At 49.7% G+C, this 19610-nt stretch overlaps 1 protein-coding gene across 4 annotated transcripts in view; it reads right to left on the bottom strand.

Annotated features, from left to right (window-relative positions):
- Positions 1–153: 153 nt before the first annotated feature.
- Loxl2 (lysyl oxidase like 2) overlaps positions 154–19610 on the bottom strand; it is an 86907-nt gene continuing 67450 nt past the window's right edge. For all 4 annotated transcript variants that reach the window (XM_087912196.1, XM_087912197.1, XM_087912199.1 and 1 more), the window contains exons 8-14: positions 17518–17685; positions 14718–14880; positions 13321–13564; positions 6529–6644; positions 5462–5598; positions 3241–3352; positions 154–2642 (exon numbers count right to left, since the gene is read on the bottom strand). In XM_087912196.1, the coding sequence (XP_087768322.1) occupies positions 2563–2642; positions 3241–3352; positions 5462–5598; positions 6529–6644; positions 13321–13564; positions 14718–14880; positions 17518–17685 (1020 nt within the window). In that variant the 3' untranslated portion in view covers positions 154–2562. The remainder of the gene's footprint in view (positions 2643–3240; positions 3353–5461; positions 5599–6528; positions 6645–13320; positions 13565–14717; positions 14881–17517; positions 17686–19610) is intronic.

The raw sequence follows: 19610 nt of genomic DNA, 5'->3' as shown, positions 1-19610 counted from the left end.
TTGCAGCAACAAGCAGGGTGACACAAGTCGGACCTGTCATTAGTGGTGCAGCAGGAGACCGCACCATCGACAGCAGCCTGAGGTCCCCTTCCCCTTAGAGACCTCTGGGTCCTTGACTTTGCTGCAGAGAAGAAACTTCAGACGAGCCAGAAAGAAGCAGAGTTAAAGTTTATTTAAAATATTTTAAATATAAATTTAAGTTACAGGGAATAAGAGGTGCTCAGGGAAAGATTAAGGCCCACCTGAGAGCTGGGTGGGGGCTTCTCAAAGGGCAATGGTTCCTACGTGTCTTAGGAACTAGCTATACACAGGGGTTTGGAAGCCTTTGGTATTATTGATGGGTTTCTAAGTCCCACTCCCAACCTCTTCCCCTTCTTGATAGTGAGATTATAGGGTGGCTCCAGAGGTGCCTTGGATAGGACTGTACCCTGATAAGGTGAAACCATGGGTCGTGAGGCTAGCACAAGGGTCTTGAGATACGCCCTTTACTATAAATGGGGTTTCTGGTGAAGTTCTAGGGGATTGTAGGTTTACAGCGGGGACAGGAGAAAGGCCATTTATACGTCATAATTCCTTGCTGTTTTAACGCTCCTACTTGAAATATCTCTATATAAAATGAATACTGTTTCTATATTAGCACCAGTCACAATGTTATCTGTGCCAGCACTGTCAGCTGGCAAGAGCTCCAGCCAGACTTGGAGGTGAAGGGCCCCTCCCATGTCCCCACGATTTTCTCTTCCTGTCCTGTGGCAGAGCCATCCAAATCTTCAGTCATCCCCCTTGGAGTCTTGGAATGCATGTCTTGCTATTGTACTTTAAAGCGTGGCTCTAACTGCCTGGAATACGGAAGTTGGTTTGACTGGAAGAGGTCATGATAGGTAACCTCGATGGTCACCTGGACGGGATTACAATCACCCGGGAAACACACCTTTGGGTGGGTCTCTGAGCGTGCTTCCCGGAAGAGGTTTAGTGGAAGACACTGCTAGCACCATTCCTTGGGCCAGGGTTGGAGGCGGAATACTAAGGTGAAAGCAAATGAAGCACCAGCATTCACCAATCGGCTTCCTAAATGTAGCCACCATGTGACCCCTGCTCCCTGCACCTGCCACCATGCCTCTCCCACTAGGATGGACTACACTCTGAACTCTAAGTAACCCTCCTTTACCCTGCTCTTGTCAAGCATTTTGTCATAGTAATGAGAGAATTGACGAATACAAGATTAGTATTGGCCACGGATTCTTGAGCTTTGGGAATAGGTTTTAGAGAGGAATCTAGAGGTGTTTGGAATTCTGGGTCCAAAAAGCCCTAGGGTGCTGAGAACAGAGCTGAGTGGGCTATTCTGGTGGGAGACTGGAAGACCAGAATGCCAAGAAAAATGTGGACATTGGAGGCCTGGTGCCTGAGGATTCAGTGGGGCCCTGGAGTATCTGGCTATCTGGAACTGAGCTAGAAGCCAGCCCTGTTATACCCTGGCAATAATCCAGCTGTATCCTGCCTGTGTTCTGAGCACTCGAGTAGGTCTTAAAAGCAATGGACTAATTTCTTTGGCAGGGGACATTTTAAGACGGGCTAGCATTCAGGCTGTGGTATGTATGGTTCTGCTCACTGCTCTTATTTAGGCCCACAGTTTTTTTTAAAAAAAATGAGCAGGTGGAGCAGAAAGATACAGAAAAATGTGCAGTTTGGCAAGGAAAAGAACACGCACATGTTTAAAGCAGCTGAGAAAGGTGGGTGCTGAAAACGCAGCTATAATTGTTAGAGAGCACATTGCCTTACATGTGTGAAGTCCTGGGTTTCATCCCCAGCACTCTGGGGGTAGAAACAGGAGGATCAGAAGTTCAAGGTCATCCTCAGCTAGATAGTGAGTTTGAAACCAGACACTGCAAGCTCCCCTGCAGTGCCCTTTCTGCCACGACAATGCACTGGGTCCTCAAACCACGAGCCCAAATAAAGCCTTCCTCAAGTTGATTTGGTCAAGAAGTTTGTACAATGAGAAAAAAAAACACTTAATACATATTCATATTCAAGTTTTCCAGAAATGACCTAAGAAGGGGGAAAATGGAAGCCGGCTTGACCACCTCCGCAGTTACGTAGTTCACACCTGCCCCATCTCCAGAAGAAAATGGGCCATCTATGCAGAGCGTGGTGATGTCACACTTAGGATATGCCAAAACTTGAATGGGATAACCTGCTCATAGCTTGCCTTCCAGTTCCCATAGCCTCGTGCCAAAGCCCCTGCCCCTGAGGCCTCAGGACAGGGACCCGCAGCCGTGCCTGGTGAATGAAGGAGCACCTTTCTTCTACAGTCGGAGCTGGCTAGCCGGGAGACAGCAACTGGTATTCCCGCCAGGAGACACGATCACCTGAACTCAGTAGGTGACCATTAAGTCATTTTTCTTTTCTTCCATTCTTTCGTCTTTTTTTTTCTTTTTCTTCTTCTTTTTTTGTTGAGACTGAAGTTCGATCTAATGTCCGGAGTGGAAATCTCGTGGCAATCCTCCCGCTTTGGCCTGAGTGTAGGGATAGCAGGCATGAGCCGTCATGCCTGGCCCAGGGTCTTCTTTACTGCACAGAGAGCTGATTATTTAGAAGTCCACTGAAGTGTTCAAACTTCTGTTCTGTCTCCTCGCTGAAGGCGCCACCTGGAGAGCAGGCATCAAGGAGACAGAATTAGGTACAGGCTCAGCGGTGACCCCAGGGAGCCTCCCCCAGGGGGGCACTAGTGAGCTCTCAAGCCAGGAACTCGGCAGGTACCGTGCCAAACTTAGGCTGTTTAAACAGACACTGCCATCAGGACTGAGGCCTGACGTATGCCAACAAAGGCAAAAACTGTTTTCCTTCTTGTTCCCCAAGGGAAAAACTCGTCATTGGTGATGAGGCAGGAGAGTGCTTAGCAGCAAAACCCAATACACAAAGCCCATGAACTGAGGCCTACATAGTTTAGGTCACAGGAACTGATTGATGGCCTTAGCTCCAGCCCTTATATAGACTCAGGGTCTGCTCTTACTAGGCCAGCCCGTTCTGCACCAGCCTTTTTCCTTGGCCAGGGCTGGCTGTGAATACCCAATCCCCACCCAGGCCTTCCTGCATCTCTGGCTTTCTTTCTGAACTAGGAATTTGATGCTGGCTGCACTCCCAGCATCTCCCAGATTAGTTGCTTCTGGTTCTTGGAGAAAGTAGGGCAGCTGTGTCCTGTGTCTTCAGCATCATGAGGAGGGTGGGGCTGCCGAGGGAACGTACCCACGTGACAGTTGTACATCCAGATGCGGTAGCCATCGTAGCGGCTCCTGCACTTCATGATGTTGTTAGAGAAATCCGATTCTGGCACCTCGTAGTTGGGGTTAATGACAACCTGGAGGGAATCAAGTCAGAGAACATTGCAACTCCCTTGCTTGGCCATCCTCCACTCCAGAGCAGAGTCTGCCTGTCTTTAACAGTATGGCTGGGTCTTCCCTAAGAGACACTGTGGCAAACTGAGGCCATCGGGGTCTGATACTGTATCCTGGCTTGGTAGGGGCTACTCTGGAAAGCCTGTGTCTGACCTGCTAACTACAACCTACCCAGGCTATGTGCTGTGTGGCTCTGTCCATTCAGACAAACTGGTAAATGTCCTTCTCTAGGGTGGCCTGACTTTTCTTTGATTTCTCTTCTCCCTAAATCCTGGCTGTCCCCTCAGCCCCACCCACTCAACACGGGGATGGACAGCACTTCCCACACTAAGGTCCAGACAGCTCCCTGCCCATTCTAGTATCCCTGAAGCATGGACAATGAGTGCATCCCATTGCAACCTGAGTTCAAGTCAGGGCCTCAGGGTGGGTGTGGCCCACATAGGAGCAAGGCTAGGGTGAATTGTGTGGTCTCCACAGACCTCCCCACCCTCACAACCAAGGTTCCAAAACACAGGAGCAATGAGGGAAGTGGATTGGGGTCTCTGTATCTGGACGGGACAAAGCAAGGACCCCCGAAACCCATCTGCCCACCCATCCCTGCCTCTGAGTCTGTGCACCCCTGGTCACTTCCTCCCTTCGGGAGTCCTCTTCTGATCTCTACTGTCTGTCACACAGTAAGCTCTGTTGTCTGTCACAGAGGCTAGTTCTTGCTTACTGGTGACTTACAGTCCAGGGCATCCCAGAGTTATGTGTCATTAGCAGCACTGGCCTATCTCCAAGTCTACCCATCTGTTGATTGTACCGCTTAGGGGACAAGAATACCACATAGAGACTTGTGGCCTGCATTTGCCAAGCTACGGCATGAGCATACTGATAGTATCCCTTTACTGTGTGAGTCAGTGGATCGATGCACTTCCTGGGCAGAGGCCAGCCTGGGCCACCAGAGACCTTTAAACACTTTTAGCAGATATGATGAAACATATTCACCCTGCTGAGTGACAGGAAGCTGCCAGTATGAGCCGCCAGGCACTGCATACACGTCCACAGCCATGGAAATCCACCTTTAAATAAGAGCACTCTGCTCCCAGGCCTGTTGTGGCTCTGGGCTTGGCTTGTGGCTTGAAAGTGCGTGACTGTCTCCTTTGCAAAGCTGAAAGGGCCCAGGGACTCTTTCAAAGCAACCTGTGGTTACTTCTCTGCAGGTGTTGGCTCTTCAAGGGAGTGTCTAGCAGTAGGGACTGTGGGCTAGACCATGGAATTCTTTCAAGGCAGCAGAATCCATTTCTGGTCACACCCTTTGCCATCCAACTGGGCAAGCTGGGAAACGCAACACCACGGGGCTATGTGGAAGCTTAGTCTCTGGAGGCAGGAATGCAGCCATGTGCCAGGAGAAAACTGGGAGACAGTGTTTCTCTCCCCTGCCACGTGGGCCTGGCTGGAGTACGCCACAGCTGTCTGCAGGAAGGCGGAAGCCAAGGCTCCCTGGCTCTTCCTCAGGGCAGGGTAGTTGGGAACCCTCACCAAACAGTCCCCTGGCCAGGCTGTCCTCAGATTGACTTTCTAACCTGATGGATTCACTGATGGGCATGGAGATGGCCCTTTTGCAGATCCCCCTGAGGAAGGAACATCGCAAAGCTGCAGGATAATGCAACTGCTTTTGACCTCAATAGCACACACCAAAGCAAGGTGTGAAGACCGGAGGAAATCGGGATAGTGGCTGAGGGGGAGCTAGAGATGTGGGTTGCCTCAGAGTTCATGGAACTGATTCCTGACCTCAAAATCTAAATTAGCTCAGAGGTAGGTTTTGATTTCAAGCTCCGGAGGCTAACTGAATTTTCATATATGAATATGAGACTGTCTCTACATCTTGGGTTGCACTATGGGCTCCCAACATGCCCTGCAGACCCAGTATCCCTCAGGCCCATGTGCCTCACGTATGATGCTTGTCATATAGGATGGCCTCTGATTGTGGCACCCTGCCTGGACTCATGAGTTTTGTTTCTGAACACCCACAGGAAGGAGACTGAGGAAGTTGCTCCTCTTCCAGCAGCCCTGGGTTTTCCCCACCTCACCTGGAATAGGTAGTCTCCAGGGGGCACGTCCGTGATGTCTATCCACTGGCAGTCAATGTCATGACGGTACATGTCCCAGCAGCCCATGGTGATGCCTTGTTCTCCGAAGTTGGCACATTCGTAACTCTTCTGAATATCTGTGGGTGGGCAGACAAGAGTATCACCATGCACCTACGGTCCCCACCTCATCTCTTCCAACCCCCAAGCCTTCCAGCCTCGTTCCATTCCATCCTTCCCATGGGGGTTTCCGACGACTTCTCATTTCAACAGAACCCCCTCGCTCAATTTCCTGTCTACACACCAGCCTTCCCTCCAAGCCAGGCTCAAGGTCCTCTCCACCACAAAGTGCTCCCTGATCAATCTGGGCTAGGCTGGCATTCCGGTGAACTCCTCAGCCTGGGATAGGGATGATCGTCGTGGTGATCCGAGACATTGGTCCCTCACGGATGGTCTGCCTACAGTACTCATTCACAACCTCTTTTCTATGTGATTCATGATGTCAGCAGCGGGCCACGCCAGGGTCTAGAACCTCATGTGGGCCATAGGCAGAGGGCGGACATCTGTCCTGAAAAGGTCCTTAGTGTGTCAGAGGGACAGGTGTCCTATCAGGCATCACAGAGAGGTGTGATGACCTACCTGAGGTAGAAGTGGAATATGTGCATGGGGGTCAGGGAGAAGAGCTGGGAACATCTCAGGGCTCTATAGCCTGAAAGGGCAGAGTTTGATATTGGGACACCAGGAGGCATGGTCTGTGACAAGCAGAGAGGCAGAGGCATGTGAGTCAGGCTCAAGTGACCAGACCTCACCTGGAAGCCACGCAGCCCTCGGCCCACCAGTTAGAACAGCTCTGGGGGCAGATAGCTCGAGAACCACTTTCCCCAGCCCCAATGTGTACCCATCAAAGGCCCCGAGAGTTGGCAAATAAAGGCCACATGGATACTCAGCAGTGGCCAGAGTAACATGGAAAGGTGCCTGGCCTAGCCTCCGTCTGCCCGGACTGGGTTCAGTCCAGTGGGCGTGTTCAAAGTTCCATGAAGCCCCAACCCAACCTCCCCCTGCAAACGTACCTCCCTCACACTCTGTATCCTCCAAGCAGAAGCTGGCTTTGTGACCCTCAGCCACCTTGGTGCCGTTGAGGTTCAGCAGGTCATAGTAGGTGAATACTTCCATGCTGTGGTAGTGCCTGGGAGCCAGAAACAGGGCCCAATGTCAGTGTCTGGAACCATGACTGCCTGGAAGCAGCTTCCTAGCTGGTGATTCGCCTCTGGGAGAACCTTGAGGCAGCAGGGACCAAGGCGGACGGGGACAGAAATGAAAGGAACTAAGAGAAGGGAAGACTGTGACTTGGGGTAGAGGTGTCAGACATCTTGCCTCGCCTTGATCCCCTCATCAGGAGTGGGGATGACGTAACTTAGTGGGTGAGATGTTGGGGGTATCGGCGTGTACAGCTGACAGCAGAGTGTCTGGCAATTTAATCAGCCCAATGCAATAAGCTTTTTAATAGGTAGGGTTCTTCCTGAGTGCCCAGCTGGCTCTCAGCCCACTCCCACATGGAGTCTTTCTCCAGATTCGCTTTAGGTCTAACAAACGCCCATGTTATTAAAAGCTTCTTTGCTGTGGGGGCGCCATCGGGGCATTATGGACTATTTGGAGGTGAAGGCTATGAGAATCTTAGGTGATGGGGAACAACAGGCCCTAAAAGGGATTTCAAGACCATAGTCCCTCTCTTTCTCTCCTTCCTGGCTTCAGGTGTGTTTGCTCCTATGCATATCCCCACACAGAGGTGCTACCATCTGCTGCCCTTGGACACTATGGCTTTGAACCTTCCAAACTATGAGCTAAACAAACCTTCCTAAATTAGTTTCTTTGTCTATTTTTTTTAAAAACTAGTATAAACCTATTATAACAGACTAGTTTTTAAGATTTTTTTAAAAGTAGGAATAGAGAAGGAAGGAAGAAGACAAAGGGGGTGGGGTAGCAATCGCAGGGAAATAAGAGTCACTAAGAAGTAGGGTGTGTGCCAGAGAAGGACACACATGTACCCTAGTGATGTGTGAGCACTCTGGTGTGGGAGAGGAGGCCTGGGCTTTACCCGAGAGCCCTGGGAAGGAGCAGCAAGCCAGTGGTTCTCAAATTGAGCCAATCAAACAGGAAGGGGAAGGATAAGGGCTAGAAGGTTTCCGGGATGGAGAGTGGGTGGTCCGCAGGGAGGGACGTGAGAGCAGCTCAGGAAAGAGCATTACTGCTAAGGTTCTAGAAGGGAGCCAGCCGAGGCAGCGCGTGCACAAGCCGGGTGCAGTTCCTTTGGCTGATTGTTTACAACGGTCCACGCCATCACTCGAGAGAAATTGAGAACAGATGTGCTAAGGAGTGACGCATCTGGTTCAGGAATAACAAGGGAAGCTGTACTACTAGAGGGTAGCTGAGAGGCTTTCAAAAGCATCCATTATGCAGGCCTAGGACAAAAGAGACCAGGCTGGCTTTAGCCTCATCTCCACCTGCCATGTGTCGTACCTTCAACTATTCAGTCACACTTATCTCCTATTCCGGGGACATTTAGTGTAGAAAGCCTCTTAAAACCACTGTGGGGGCAGAAGCCCTAACTTTGTTCATGCCCAGCTCAAGTTTCCTCTTTGATAAAGCAAGAATATTATTGCCAACTTCTGGGGTGATGTAAGGACCAGATAAATGACCTAGAGCTGGGGATGCTGCTCAGTTGTTGGAGTGCTGGCCTAGCATGCAGGTTCCATTCCCAGTACCACATAAACAGGCATGGTGGCCTGCGAACCCGGCACTGAGAGGGTGGAGTAGGGGCATCAGAAGTTAATGGTCATCCTCAGTCATATTAGTGAGTTTGAGGCCAACCCAGGTACAGAAGGACCCATCTCAAAAAAATAAATAAAAGGACAGCCAAATGAGGCTGTAACAAAGGATGTTTTCAGTATTGGCCAAAGGCCTTATCGCGACCCCGCCCATCTGCAGCTGTATTCAAGGCTCCTGGGGTCCAGTCACCAGCTGGTCCATTGGTGTAGCAGCCTGGGGCTTCCTTCACTGTGTGAGCAGGAGAGGAGAGGGCAATGGAAAGGGTTTCCAGAGAGGAAATTAGAGGCTCTTTTCTTCCTCCCGAGTTTGTTCACGCTATATAAATAAAGTCAGAAGTTGCTAACTTGGGCTTCCCCAGGTCATTCATGTTTCTGGGTAAAATGGAACTGGGCCGGGGCCAGCGGATAGCCCTTACAAGGAACATTTTGTAGCAGACGAAGTGATGACTCTGAGGGAGTCTATTTTGGCTCCCTGCAGGGAGCGGATGAGACATGAGGTCTGACTCACGGAATGAAAAATGTCTGCTCCCTCAGAGAGGGGCTTATGTGACTTGCCGACTGGCTGGAAAGATCGCAGGGAAGTGCACTGATGTTCCGTTGTCTAAACAGAATTCAGACGGAGCCACAGACGGGCTGCTGTGAAGTGGCCTCCCGGAGTCAGAGCTGCTTCAGTCTGGATTTTAGTCTACTTTAGCTTCGGTTTTCTTCCTGGGAATGCGTACTGGGAGGAAGCCACGGGCTTCATGGCACTTCTGCTTCTTGCTGATCTCTGTCCTGGAGAGTGACTGTTTTATCTCTTAGATACTCTTAGAGGCCACAGGTCTCTCCTAGCTGGTCTGAGGTAGAAATGGGAGCCATCTAACCTCCCATAGGCCTCCACCCAGGAGACACTGATGGGTACTGGGAAGGCAAGAGGGAAAGTCTTGGGCAGCACAGTGGTCCTCTTAGCAACTCATGGTCTAAGGGTGGACTGAGCCCTGGGGTGGGCACCGGAAATTGTAGGCTTGAGAAAAGATTCCAGAATACTAAAAACGGGAGTGTGGCATTGTGCTTTATAGAATTCCTAGATTTGTATGTTTGATTTCCTCTCCTGTGGTGTTAGGAATACTAGCAGCTCCACTGAGCTCCACCACCAGTCCTGTTTCCCTTGAGACAGGCACAGACTGGTTCAGGTTGGCCGCGGACTCACTATGTGGCCCCAAATTCATTATCCTGCCTACAGAACGCTGAGATTACAGGCACAGGCTGCCAATACAGCTTTCTGAAGTCCTTGTAATCTGGATAAAAAGAAAGGTGAGGTTTACCTTGGGGCTACAGGGCTCTGTGTCCTGAGACCTGGCACTCCCCTGGAGATGTCTGCCGGATGGAAGTATAGACGGAAGACAGACACAGCGTGTTCAGAGGAAACTGTATGTGTCTTGATGGACTATCACTATAGATTGAAGAAGATGTACTTGGGTGTCTTGCAGTCCTATCCAGGACGGCCATAAAAGACAGGGGTCATTCTGCGGGATCTAGCTTGCCATCCACATGTCAGACCTACTGAATGGTGAGATGAGGGCCTCTAGCTGGTTCAGGGGCATCAATACACCTGTGAGTTCTGACCCTGTAGGGGACTACTAGGCATATGGTGGAGGCAGGCTGGCTGGGCTGACACTCCCCTCTTTGCATCTGTGCCATTTCTGAATCCAGGGGCTATCACCTGCGCAGGGCCCATGCCCCTGCTCCCCCAGCTCCCTCCACTCCATCCTACCCTGCCCTAGGATTTCCCCAAGCATGGAAGGGCAAGCCCCCAGGATAGAGCTGACTGCGCTGAGGGTTCTGAAGTCAACCAAGGGCACCATAAAAGCATCTACAAGCACTAATCTTTGTGTTTCAGCTTCCTGTCTTCAAGAGCGTCGCTCTGCTCCTCATTGGAGCATTTTTGAAAGCGGAAGTAGCCATTTTCCCACTCACATCAACCTGAGCCAGGGTTCTCTCTCCTGCATGGCTCCACTCACGGCTTCAGAATGTTTGTAAACTGCTGAAATGGATTGTCAATTCTTTCAGAAACAAGTTTCGTGAGTTGAGGAAGGGCCAGGCCAACTTTCAGGAGCCTCTATAAGGGACCTAACTGCTGTAGGACAATGTTCTGTATCCTGTCAATTATATTTTAAATAAATGCTGATTGGCCAGTAGCCAGGCAGGAAGTAGAGGCCGAACAACCAGACAGGAAGTAGAGGCAGAGCAACGAGAACAGGAGAACTCTGTGAAGAGGAAAGCTTATTCTGCAATCGTGACCCAGCCATAGAAGAGGCAAGATGTGACTGCCTTGCCGAATAAGGTACCGAGCCATGTGGCTAACATAGACAAGAATAATGGGCTAATATGAGTTATAAGAGTTAATAAGAAGTCTGAACTTCTAGGCCAATCAGTTTATAACTGATGTAGACCTCTGTGTGATTTCTTTGGAACTTAACGGCTGCAGGACTAGGTGGGATAGAAAACTCAGTCAACACCTAACAGAGTCAGCTTCAGCTCCCCTGGAAGGTCTTCCCAAAGAGCCTGAAGAGTACCAGACATAGTCTCACGTTTATAATCCAGCACTTAGGAATTGGGTCAGGAAGACTGGGCGTTCGAGGGCAGCTTTGGCTAGACGGGGAACCCAGGGTCGGCATTGTCTCAGAAAATGCAGTAAAACAAAACCAGGGAACCTGAAGCCTTCACCTAGAGTTCTGGAGACTGAGAGAATGTGCGCAGGTCTCATGAGGCTCCTTGGGTCTTGCGGTCATAGTTATATACACCTGTGCCTACGGTGTCCATTCCTCATCAAAATTGCAGCATGCTATGTTTGTAACAAAGATATGGGCCAGTCCCTGGGCACAAGGACAGGAGAGGGACTATGCCATGGTCACTGACCAGGGGCACAATACAAGTGAGAATACAACCTTGAGGTCATTACCTCCACGCCCAGTTGACAAGAAACTAGGGCGCCTGAAAAAGGGTCATATGCTTTGCTCATGTTCTGCTCCCCTCCTTTGTAGGCAGAGGAGAAAAGAAACCACAGAAAACGTGGGGAAGGAGGGTCAGAGTCCCTGCCATGATGTCACCATGTGGCTATTCTTAGAGAGGAGACTGGTGGCTCTGAGAGCAAGCAGATGGCACTTGAAGGTTCCTACCATGTAATCTTGGGTGGGCCACCATATGCAGGGCTGGGATGCAATTACCTTCCACTTATAGATCCATAGGCAGCGTCAGCCCCTGGTTTCCCACCACATGGTCTCTAAGGGAAATCAGGCACGGAGACTGTCAAGACTTTAATTCTACTCCAGTTTATACCCTGGCAAAGACAAAGTGATTCCTTGGGCCTTAGGGTATTTTCAACAATCAGCCAGTTGTTTCAAAGAAAAATCAGAAGCTTAACTGGGACTGTAGCATTTTCTTTTGGAATAGGTTGTACAACTCTATCCCCAAACTGATTTAAACGTGAGCGGGTCATGATTTATGACATGAAAAAGAAGCAAACCATAGGGAGACGTCTGATCAAAGTTTAAAAAAACTAATAGGGAGAGCAGCTCATTTTAGAGCAGACGGACCCTGCTGAGACCCCTGGATGGTAGGTAATTCCTTAAGCTATCTGCGGTAGTTATATGGAATTCAGTGGCCTGTTACTTGGAATGGCCAAAGATCAGTGCATCTGTCTCTGATGTAATTGCAACCTCAGAGCTGGATGGAAGCCTAGAAGGAACTTCCAGCCTCTATTGTGCAGTCCTGTGGGGGTCCTTAGCCAGTTCTGGCATTCAGCAGGTCCAGATCTTGCTGTAAGGGTAGATATACCCATAAGGGGCCTCACTTTGAAAGACAAATGTTTCCTGTCATAGATGGAATATTTGAGCCCAGAGAAGAGATCTACTAGGAGTTGGTGGACCTCTGGAAGAGGGATTATCCGTGGGTGGAATAGCAGCTACTTTTCGGAGCCGGAGAGATGGTTCAGAGGTTAAGAGCACTTCCTGCTGTTTCAGAGGTCCTGAGTTCAATTCCCAGCAACCACATAGTGGCTCACAACCATCTGTAGCAAGATCTGGTGCCCTCTACTGGCCTGCAGGCATACATGCAGACAGAATACCGTGTACATGGTGAATAACAGCTACTTTCCCGACACTGTGCCTGCAGGGTCCTCTGTCTGCCCAGACTGAGGACAAAATGTGACTAAGCAGTGACAGTGGAGTCTGAATGTGATTACAAGTCAAGAAGAGCAAAGGAAAAATAGGAGGGAAGAGGCCCTGGTGGCCTCCGGTGGGCACTGGCTGTAGGATTTCCCACTGTTCTTCTGTCCTGACCCAGTCTTTGCAGCACCTGGATCACAGTCACAGACGAAATGGAAGGGAGCCCAGAAGTCCCAGCAGTGTGGCCCAGTTGGCCTAACGTCAGGCTGCTGGTCAGGGACTTAAGCTTAGCAGGCTAAGACCAGTTCTCATGACTCTGAGACCTGGGGCTCCTATCTCCATCCCCCATCCTCCCAACTTCCTAGAGATATTAAAAATACCGAGTCAGGAGGATGACCAAGGCAGATTTGAAATGGCAGTGGTTGAGCAGAATCATTAAAACCATAACCATGTGTATGCAAATGCCATAGTAAAACCCATTCTTTTGTAGGTTGACTTTAAAATTTAATTCAAAATAAACCTCACACTGGTATGCAAAATGTATTTCTAACGGATGGAGGGTCCAAGGCTCCAGACCCGAAAGTTCTCTGTAGAGAACAAATGTATTGTGCATGCCCTTGGACACTGTAGACTGAAGGCCCCTGGAGGGCCCTGACATTCAGATCAGCATGTCTCCTAGGGTCAAAAGTGCTGGAGCCAAAATGCAGGGACTCAGCAGAAGGGGAGCAGCCCATGAACTGGGAGTGGAGAATGGTTTCCAGGGAAATAGATTACTCTTCTGCCTAGATCTTGGATCGTTGGCCTTCTTAGGGTGACTCTGGCATGCTAGATCCCTAGTCTGGGTCCTGAAGAACACCAGACTGGGTAGCTGACCAATGGGGGCATGGCTTACCTGTGGCAGTCATGCCAGATCCACGCGTGGCGGCCATTCTTGGGGCGGAAGTCGGACTGGCCGTTGTTGTGAATCTGGGAGGAGAAGCGCAGGAGGCGGCGGTAGCCTGTGGTGGGGTTGGTGTGGACGGCAGAGGCCGACAGGCAGTTCTCCTCCATGGCGCACTGCAGCAAGAACATGGGCCTGTCCTCCAGGTAGGCGGTCTGCTGCACAATCTCTGCGTTAAGCACCAGGTCAGGCGCAGCTGGGGAAAACAGACATGGGTCACAGTCAGGAAACCCTTCCGAGGGCACCCACCCCTGAGAAACGCGCCATCATTCTGCACGTCCTGGAGCTGGCCCGGGGCTCCTCTGGGTTACCTTCCTGTCACCCCCAATGATACTTTCTCTTTTCCAGAAGTCTTCTGGACACTCCCCTTCAGCTACCAGAATGGATGGACAAACTGCTGATATATCAGGGTGATAGACACACAAGGGCTCCTCCTTAGATCATTCTCTCTCTGCTTCCAGGGTGTGGATAGAATGTGACCAGCTTGCCTCCTCCTCCCTGCTCCTGATGGACTGTATCCTTGAAGTATTAGCCAAAATAAACTGTTCCTTTCTCAAGTTGCTTTTTGTTTGTTTGATTGATTGATTTTTGAGATAGGGCTTCTCTGTAGCTTTGGAGCCTGTCCTGAAACTCACTCTGGAGACCAGGCTGGCTTCAAACTCACAGAGATCTGCCTGCTTCTGCCTCCTGAGTGCTGGGATTAAAGGTGTGCATCACCACAGCCCAGCCTCTTAAATTGCTTTTATCAGGCATTTGGTACTTGTGATAGTTTGAATGTAACTGTCCTCCATAAACTCCATAAAAGTAGGGAGTGGCACTACTAGGAGGTGTGATCTTGTTGGAGGAAGTGTGTCATTGCGGAGGTGGGCTTTGAGGTCTCATATATGCTCAAGCCACGCCCAATAGCTCAGTTCATTTCCTGTTGCCTGCATAGCAAGATGTAAAACTCTCAGCTCCTTCCCCAGCACCATGCTGGCTTGCATGGCACCATGCTCCACCATGATGATAATGGGCTGACCCCTGAACTGTAAACAAGCCCCACTTAAAGGTTTTCCTTTGTAAGAGTTACTGCAGTCAAGGTGTCTCTTCACGGCAACAGAAATTCCAACTAAGACAGTACTAAAAATGGGAAAAGCAATTGGTACATATTCCTTAAACTAATCCTTCTTTTCTTCCTCTTTATCATGCCATCGGCCAGGGCCTGTGGTTGGGGAATAGGACCCACAATCCACTGTGCTTTCCTCTCCTGAGCTCACCCTGTGGGAAGAGTAACTGATGACGCCCTGAACTCTGGAGAACCTGGGACAGATGGGAAGTGGGAGACGCAGGCAGCCCTTAGGAGGCCTTACTTTCTGAGCAGGCCACTCCAGCGCCGAACCGCACTCCACCCTCTGGGCAGGTCACTTCCTCGTCGTGGCGGCAGTGTGCCAGGGACAGCTCTGTCCCCGAGCACTTCACTCCACTCATGACCACTTTGTTGGCAAAGACGTTTCCGTGCCAGTACCAGGTCTCCTGAAGAAACCAACCAAAGAGGTCGCAGTACGTCAACTTCTGGCTCGACAAACCCCTCAAGGCTTAATGATCCCATTTTCCAGGTAGGGACAGATGAGGCACAGAGAGCCGTTTATCCTAGGCATTTGGTTAGCTGGTAACGGAATGAGGGAGCATCTATAACTAACCCTGGGTTTGCACGAGAGGAGAAGACCATTCACATATGACAATAATTGACTGTCTTACAAAATTCAGCTTCTGGATTTAATTCTAGGAAAAGCACTTTATAGGATGCTGACCGAGGAGCCCACTGGTTTATGATGCTGAGACTGATTGAGCTCCTTCTAGCTATAAAACTTCAAAACACTGTTAGCATACACTCTTATAGTTTAAGAACTTCCCAGAAGAGAAAATGTGTGTGTGTGTGTGTGTGTGTGTGTGTAAAGAGTTTACAAGGGAATGTAAGAACCTGTGTGCTCTGAAGTTTCCAGGGTTTACTTATGCATCAACTTGGCTCAGTGACAACAGCCAGATAGTTGTTTAAACACTATTCTAGATATTTCTGTGGAGGAGTTTTTAAGTAGGATTAATATTTAAGTCGTTGATTTGGGTAAGACAAGTTGTGTTGCATCATGGGGGATAGGTCTCATTCAGTCAGTTGTAAAATCTTACAAGGCAAAAAGACTGAGGTCCCTTTGCGAACGGGGCTTCTACCTGCAGAATGCCTTTGGACTTGAGACACAATCTGAGCTGTTCTTTGAGGCTACAGCCTTGTACAGTTTAGTCTTGTCAGCTTCCCAAATCATGGGCGCTCATCTGTCAAATCAATCTCTGTCTATTGACTGATGGTTAGATACACAGTTTCAGATAGACTATAGAGATACAGAGTTGGCCCTCTCTCCTTGCTTTCTATAGCCATGGATTCACAGCCTTGGGCTGAAAAATAAAAAAACAAAATATTTTAAAATACTAACTATGCTAACCATGTGTAGATTTTTTCTTGTTATTTTTACTGTTCCCCACGAAGAATCATACCACAACCATAAGCATAACATTTACACTATATTAGCGATGACAAGCCATAGAAAGACAAGGACCTTCAGGGGAGAACTTGTGTAGATTCTAAAGGACCACTGTACCATTTCATAGGATGACTGGAGCATTGTGGAGATTGGCACCTGAGGGGGTCCCCAAATGTTTCTACATCCTATTGGTTCTGTTTCCCAAAGAATCTGAACAAAATCCCTCTAATTCTCCACAGGAAAAAACTTAGGGTTCTAAGCAGAGTCAGGGTTTATCTTAGGTGGCTGTTTAGAACCCCAAGCTGAGGTCCAAGAGTTTTGGGAATGAGCTGACAGAGAAGAAAACCAGGCAGCCAGCAGATCTGTCACTTGGAGAATCAAGTGTTGTGTGTGTCCGGTTTGCTCTGGGAGGCTAATTTCCCAGACGGTGTGAGCTGTGTCTCTCCTGGATACTAGAATGATAAGCTGCAGACAGAGAACACAAGGATCCCTGGCTCATGACTCAGCCCAGGTCAGACCATAGGAGACGGACAAGCTCAGCAGGGATGCTGAGCTCCTTCCTCAGACTCCAGAAGAGGCTACATGGGACCAGGAGGGATTGTCAGGCCAGCAGACAAGATGGACCACAAAGTCTTATCCTGCTTCATGGCAACACTCTGAGCCGGGACGCTGAGGAATATGGATCCTTCGTTCTATATCACCGGCGGGGAAAGCAGGACACAGAGGAGTGGGTACTTAGTCCCAGACTATTATGCAGGAATGGAATTGGGAGTAACCAGGGCCTCTAGACCTGTGCTGCCAATGACTGGGAAGCAGAAATGAAGACCAGAGTGACCTTACTGGATCTCTTGAGTCATTAGGTCATTAGAGAGTGGTTCTGACAGGAAGGTGCAGCCAGTGTGACAAGAGTTCAGGACACAGCCTGGGGATTTGCTACTTTATCAGTAAAAGACGAGGCAGAAACAGCAAGGAGGATAGGGTCCCATCACAGAGGGCTTCAAGGAAACAAACTGAGTCACTTGGAATGTTCATCCTCATGCTGGGTGCTCCCCATGTTCCTCGAAGATCAAATTACATCCTTCTACAAACATATACAAGACACTTGAGGCTTAGCCTTCTGCCTGCGGAGAATCCCAACATGGAGTGGTTCAGACAGCTGTAGGTGACTCAGAGGTGTCCAACCTGCAACCAGCAGGCGCCAGGCGATCTCAAAAAACCACCGTAACCATGGGTGCTGCAACTAGTGGGTGCCAGGCGATCTCAAAAAGCTCACCGTAACCATGGATGCTGCTTAACACAAAACCAAAAACCCACTTAAAACAGTATGAGTTTTCTCTGTAATGTTTTTGTAACCAGAAGGCACAGTGTGAACTTTGTAGATGACAACATTGTGTCACAATGTCAAAGGGCTGGGTACACCTTATTCTGTAGCTAGATACTGAGACTGGGATAGAAGAGACTTGCTCTGAGCCTCGGAGCTGACAGGCAAGGGGCTATGGTTAGAATGAGGTCTCTAGCGTTTGCTTGGTTGTGTTCCTTCTTAGCGACTGGGGAAATTTAGCTGCCGAGAAGAGCTGACTAATGATGGGAAAGGCCAGGCTGGGTGGAGAGTGGGCGAGGCTGTTAGGCCACTTACCTGGAAGGCATTGCTGGCAAAGCCCAGGCCGAGCTGCCGGCAGACCACCATGGCCTCCACAATGCCCCAGTTCTGGCCGCATACAGTCCCCCACACAAGGGACCCATTTCTCTCTGTTAGTACCTCCACTCGGCCCTCGTAGGGGTTGCGGCCTCCGTTCAGACGTAGCTGTGGGTAGCAAGAAACACGGTCATGAGGATGGATGGAAGAGTCTCCCCATATTACCATTAGCTCCAAGCCAGGTGGTCCTATCTGACCACCTTTGGATCCAGACCATCCTTGAGAGAGTCCCCCTGTGTGTCAAATTATGCCAGCATGAACTCAGTGAGGTCTCACCCAGGTGTCTGGACCCCATGCTGAACAGCACTCTGTTGGTAATGTAAGTGCCTTCTAAGAGGTGACAAGAATTACGTGTACAGCATCAGAATTCTGCTGGATCTGTACACTCCTTCCTAGATATTAGGTACCACTGACCACTCACAGAGCCTCTCACTGTGCCTCTTTCCTCCCAGTGACCGAGGGAATGAAGGTTCACTATAGCTGGACAATCAGAACCCAGAGCCTTGGGCATGCTAGACAAACACTCTACTAACTAAACCACATCCGGATCCCATTCCCTAATGCTTATGCATAAGCCCCAATGCTATCGGCTCTGCTTGGAGGTGTGGTCTCAAAGGGGACAATTAAGGTCACATAAGACCATATAGGAATGCTAGAATTCAGCCAGACTGATGGCTTTAGAAGGAGAAAAGAGACCCTGGGGATGTAGCAGGCACAGAAAGAGGTTACAAAAGGATAATAAGAAAGTGGTTGGAAACAGCGCAGACCAGAGAAGCCCCAGAAGACACCAAGGCCTGCAATACCTTGGCTTGACTGTATTCTCCTGGCAGACCCAGGAAGAAACCAATCTCACCGCTGAAGCTGACAGTATTTCATTTTGTCACCAGAAGCAGACCTATGGTGATGAAACTTGGATGCTTTGGTTCTCCTAGCATGAATGCTGGCACACTCGGGAGTTCCTTGCCTCGCTATGCCATGCCTGGCTGGCCGTTACATCAAATACAATCCCTTCTGCACTGGCATTGAGCTCAGACAGTATAGCCTCGAACCTGGGCCTTTGGAAATGTGAGAGCTGTTGGCAGTGAGGATTCAACACTTCTGCGGCAGGAAGCAAGCATCTGCTCTGGCACGGCTCTATCTACAGACAACCAAAAGGTTCTGGAAAGCCTTGTTTCTTTGGCTGAGGTCTCTCATGGCCCTGAGCTTTGACTCATCTGGAGAATGACTCAGCACATTGGGACGTAGGGCTGGTCATGGGTTGCAGCATCAACAGGGTTCCCTTAGAAAACTTCTAGCAGCTCCAGATGGCAGGTTTCCCCGTGTGTGCATTCCTGTTTCCCGTAAGGAAGGCACAGCTCAACTGCCTGTTGCTGGCAGGCATCTAGGGCACAGTTAAGGATGGAGAGTTCTATCAGGAGTGCCTTGGCACTCTGGTGTCAGGGTCAAGGACTGCTGTCTAAGCAGAAACCTGCCACATCTGGTGCCATGATGTGTCTGTTTAAAGATGCACACAGTATGAGTTCTATGGCATATGTCACGTAGCACCCGGCAAACTTAAGGCACAGTGGGGAGCCTGGTGTCGGAAATCCTGGGTGTTTTGTAGCATTGATTAGACTTCCTGTAAGACAAGGAGGTGGGGGATTCTTCTCTGTGAGCAAGGTCGACAAGCTTTACACCCTGCCACAGGAAGGGTGGAGCCTGTGTCTCCGCTTGCAATTCCGCTGACTTCCTTCAATTCCTGTTTATACACTGCTGCTGATATGATGTTCACACAGTGCTCTGCAGACCCGTCATCCATGCATGCGTTGCCTCTGAGTCTTCGCAACTTTGAGTAACCTTGAGTCCCTTGTAGAAAATTCTGAACTGCCCCTGTGCCACGTGCCTAGTCCCAAAGCAAGGGATCATCCACAGGGAGATGTCGTATACCTGTCACACCAAGAGCGGCATTTATGTGTTTGTTCATTTGGCACACTTAGAAACGCTGACTGGCAATGACATTGACAGTTGACAGCAGCAGAGCCGGTGCCAAGAGT

The sequence above is a fragment of the Myodes glareolus genome, chromosome 12, assembly GCF_982192425.1.
Source record: "Myodes glareolus chromosome 12, mMyoGla1.1, whole genome shotgun sequence".
NCBI lineage: Eukaryota > Metazoa > Chordata > Mammalia > Rodentia > Cricetidae > Myodes > Myodes glareolus.
Note: the sequence above shows the minus strand (reverse complement) of the source record. Positions and strands in the feature narration are given on the sequence as shown.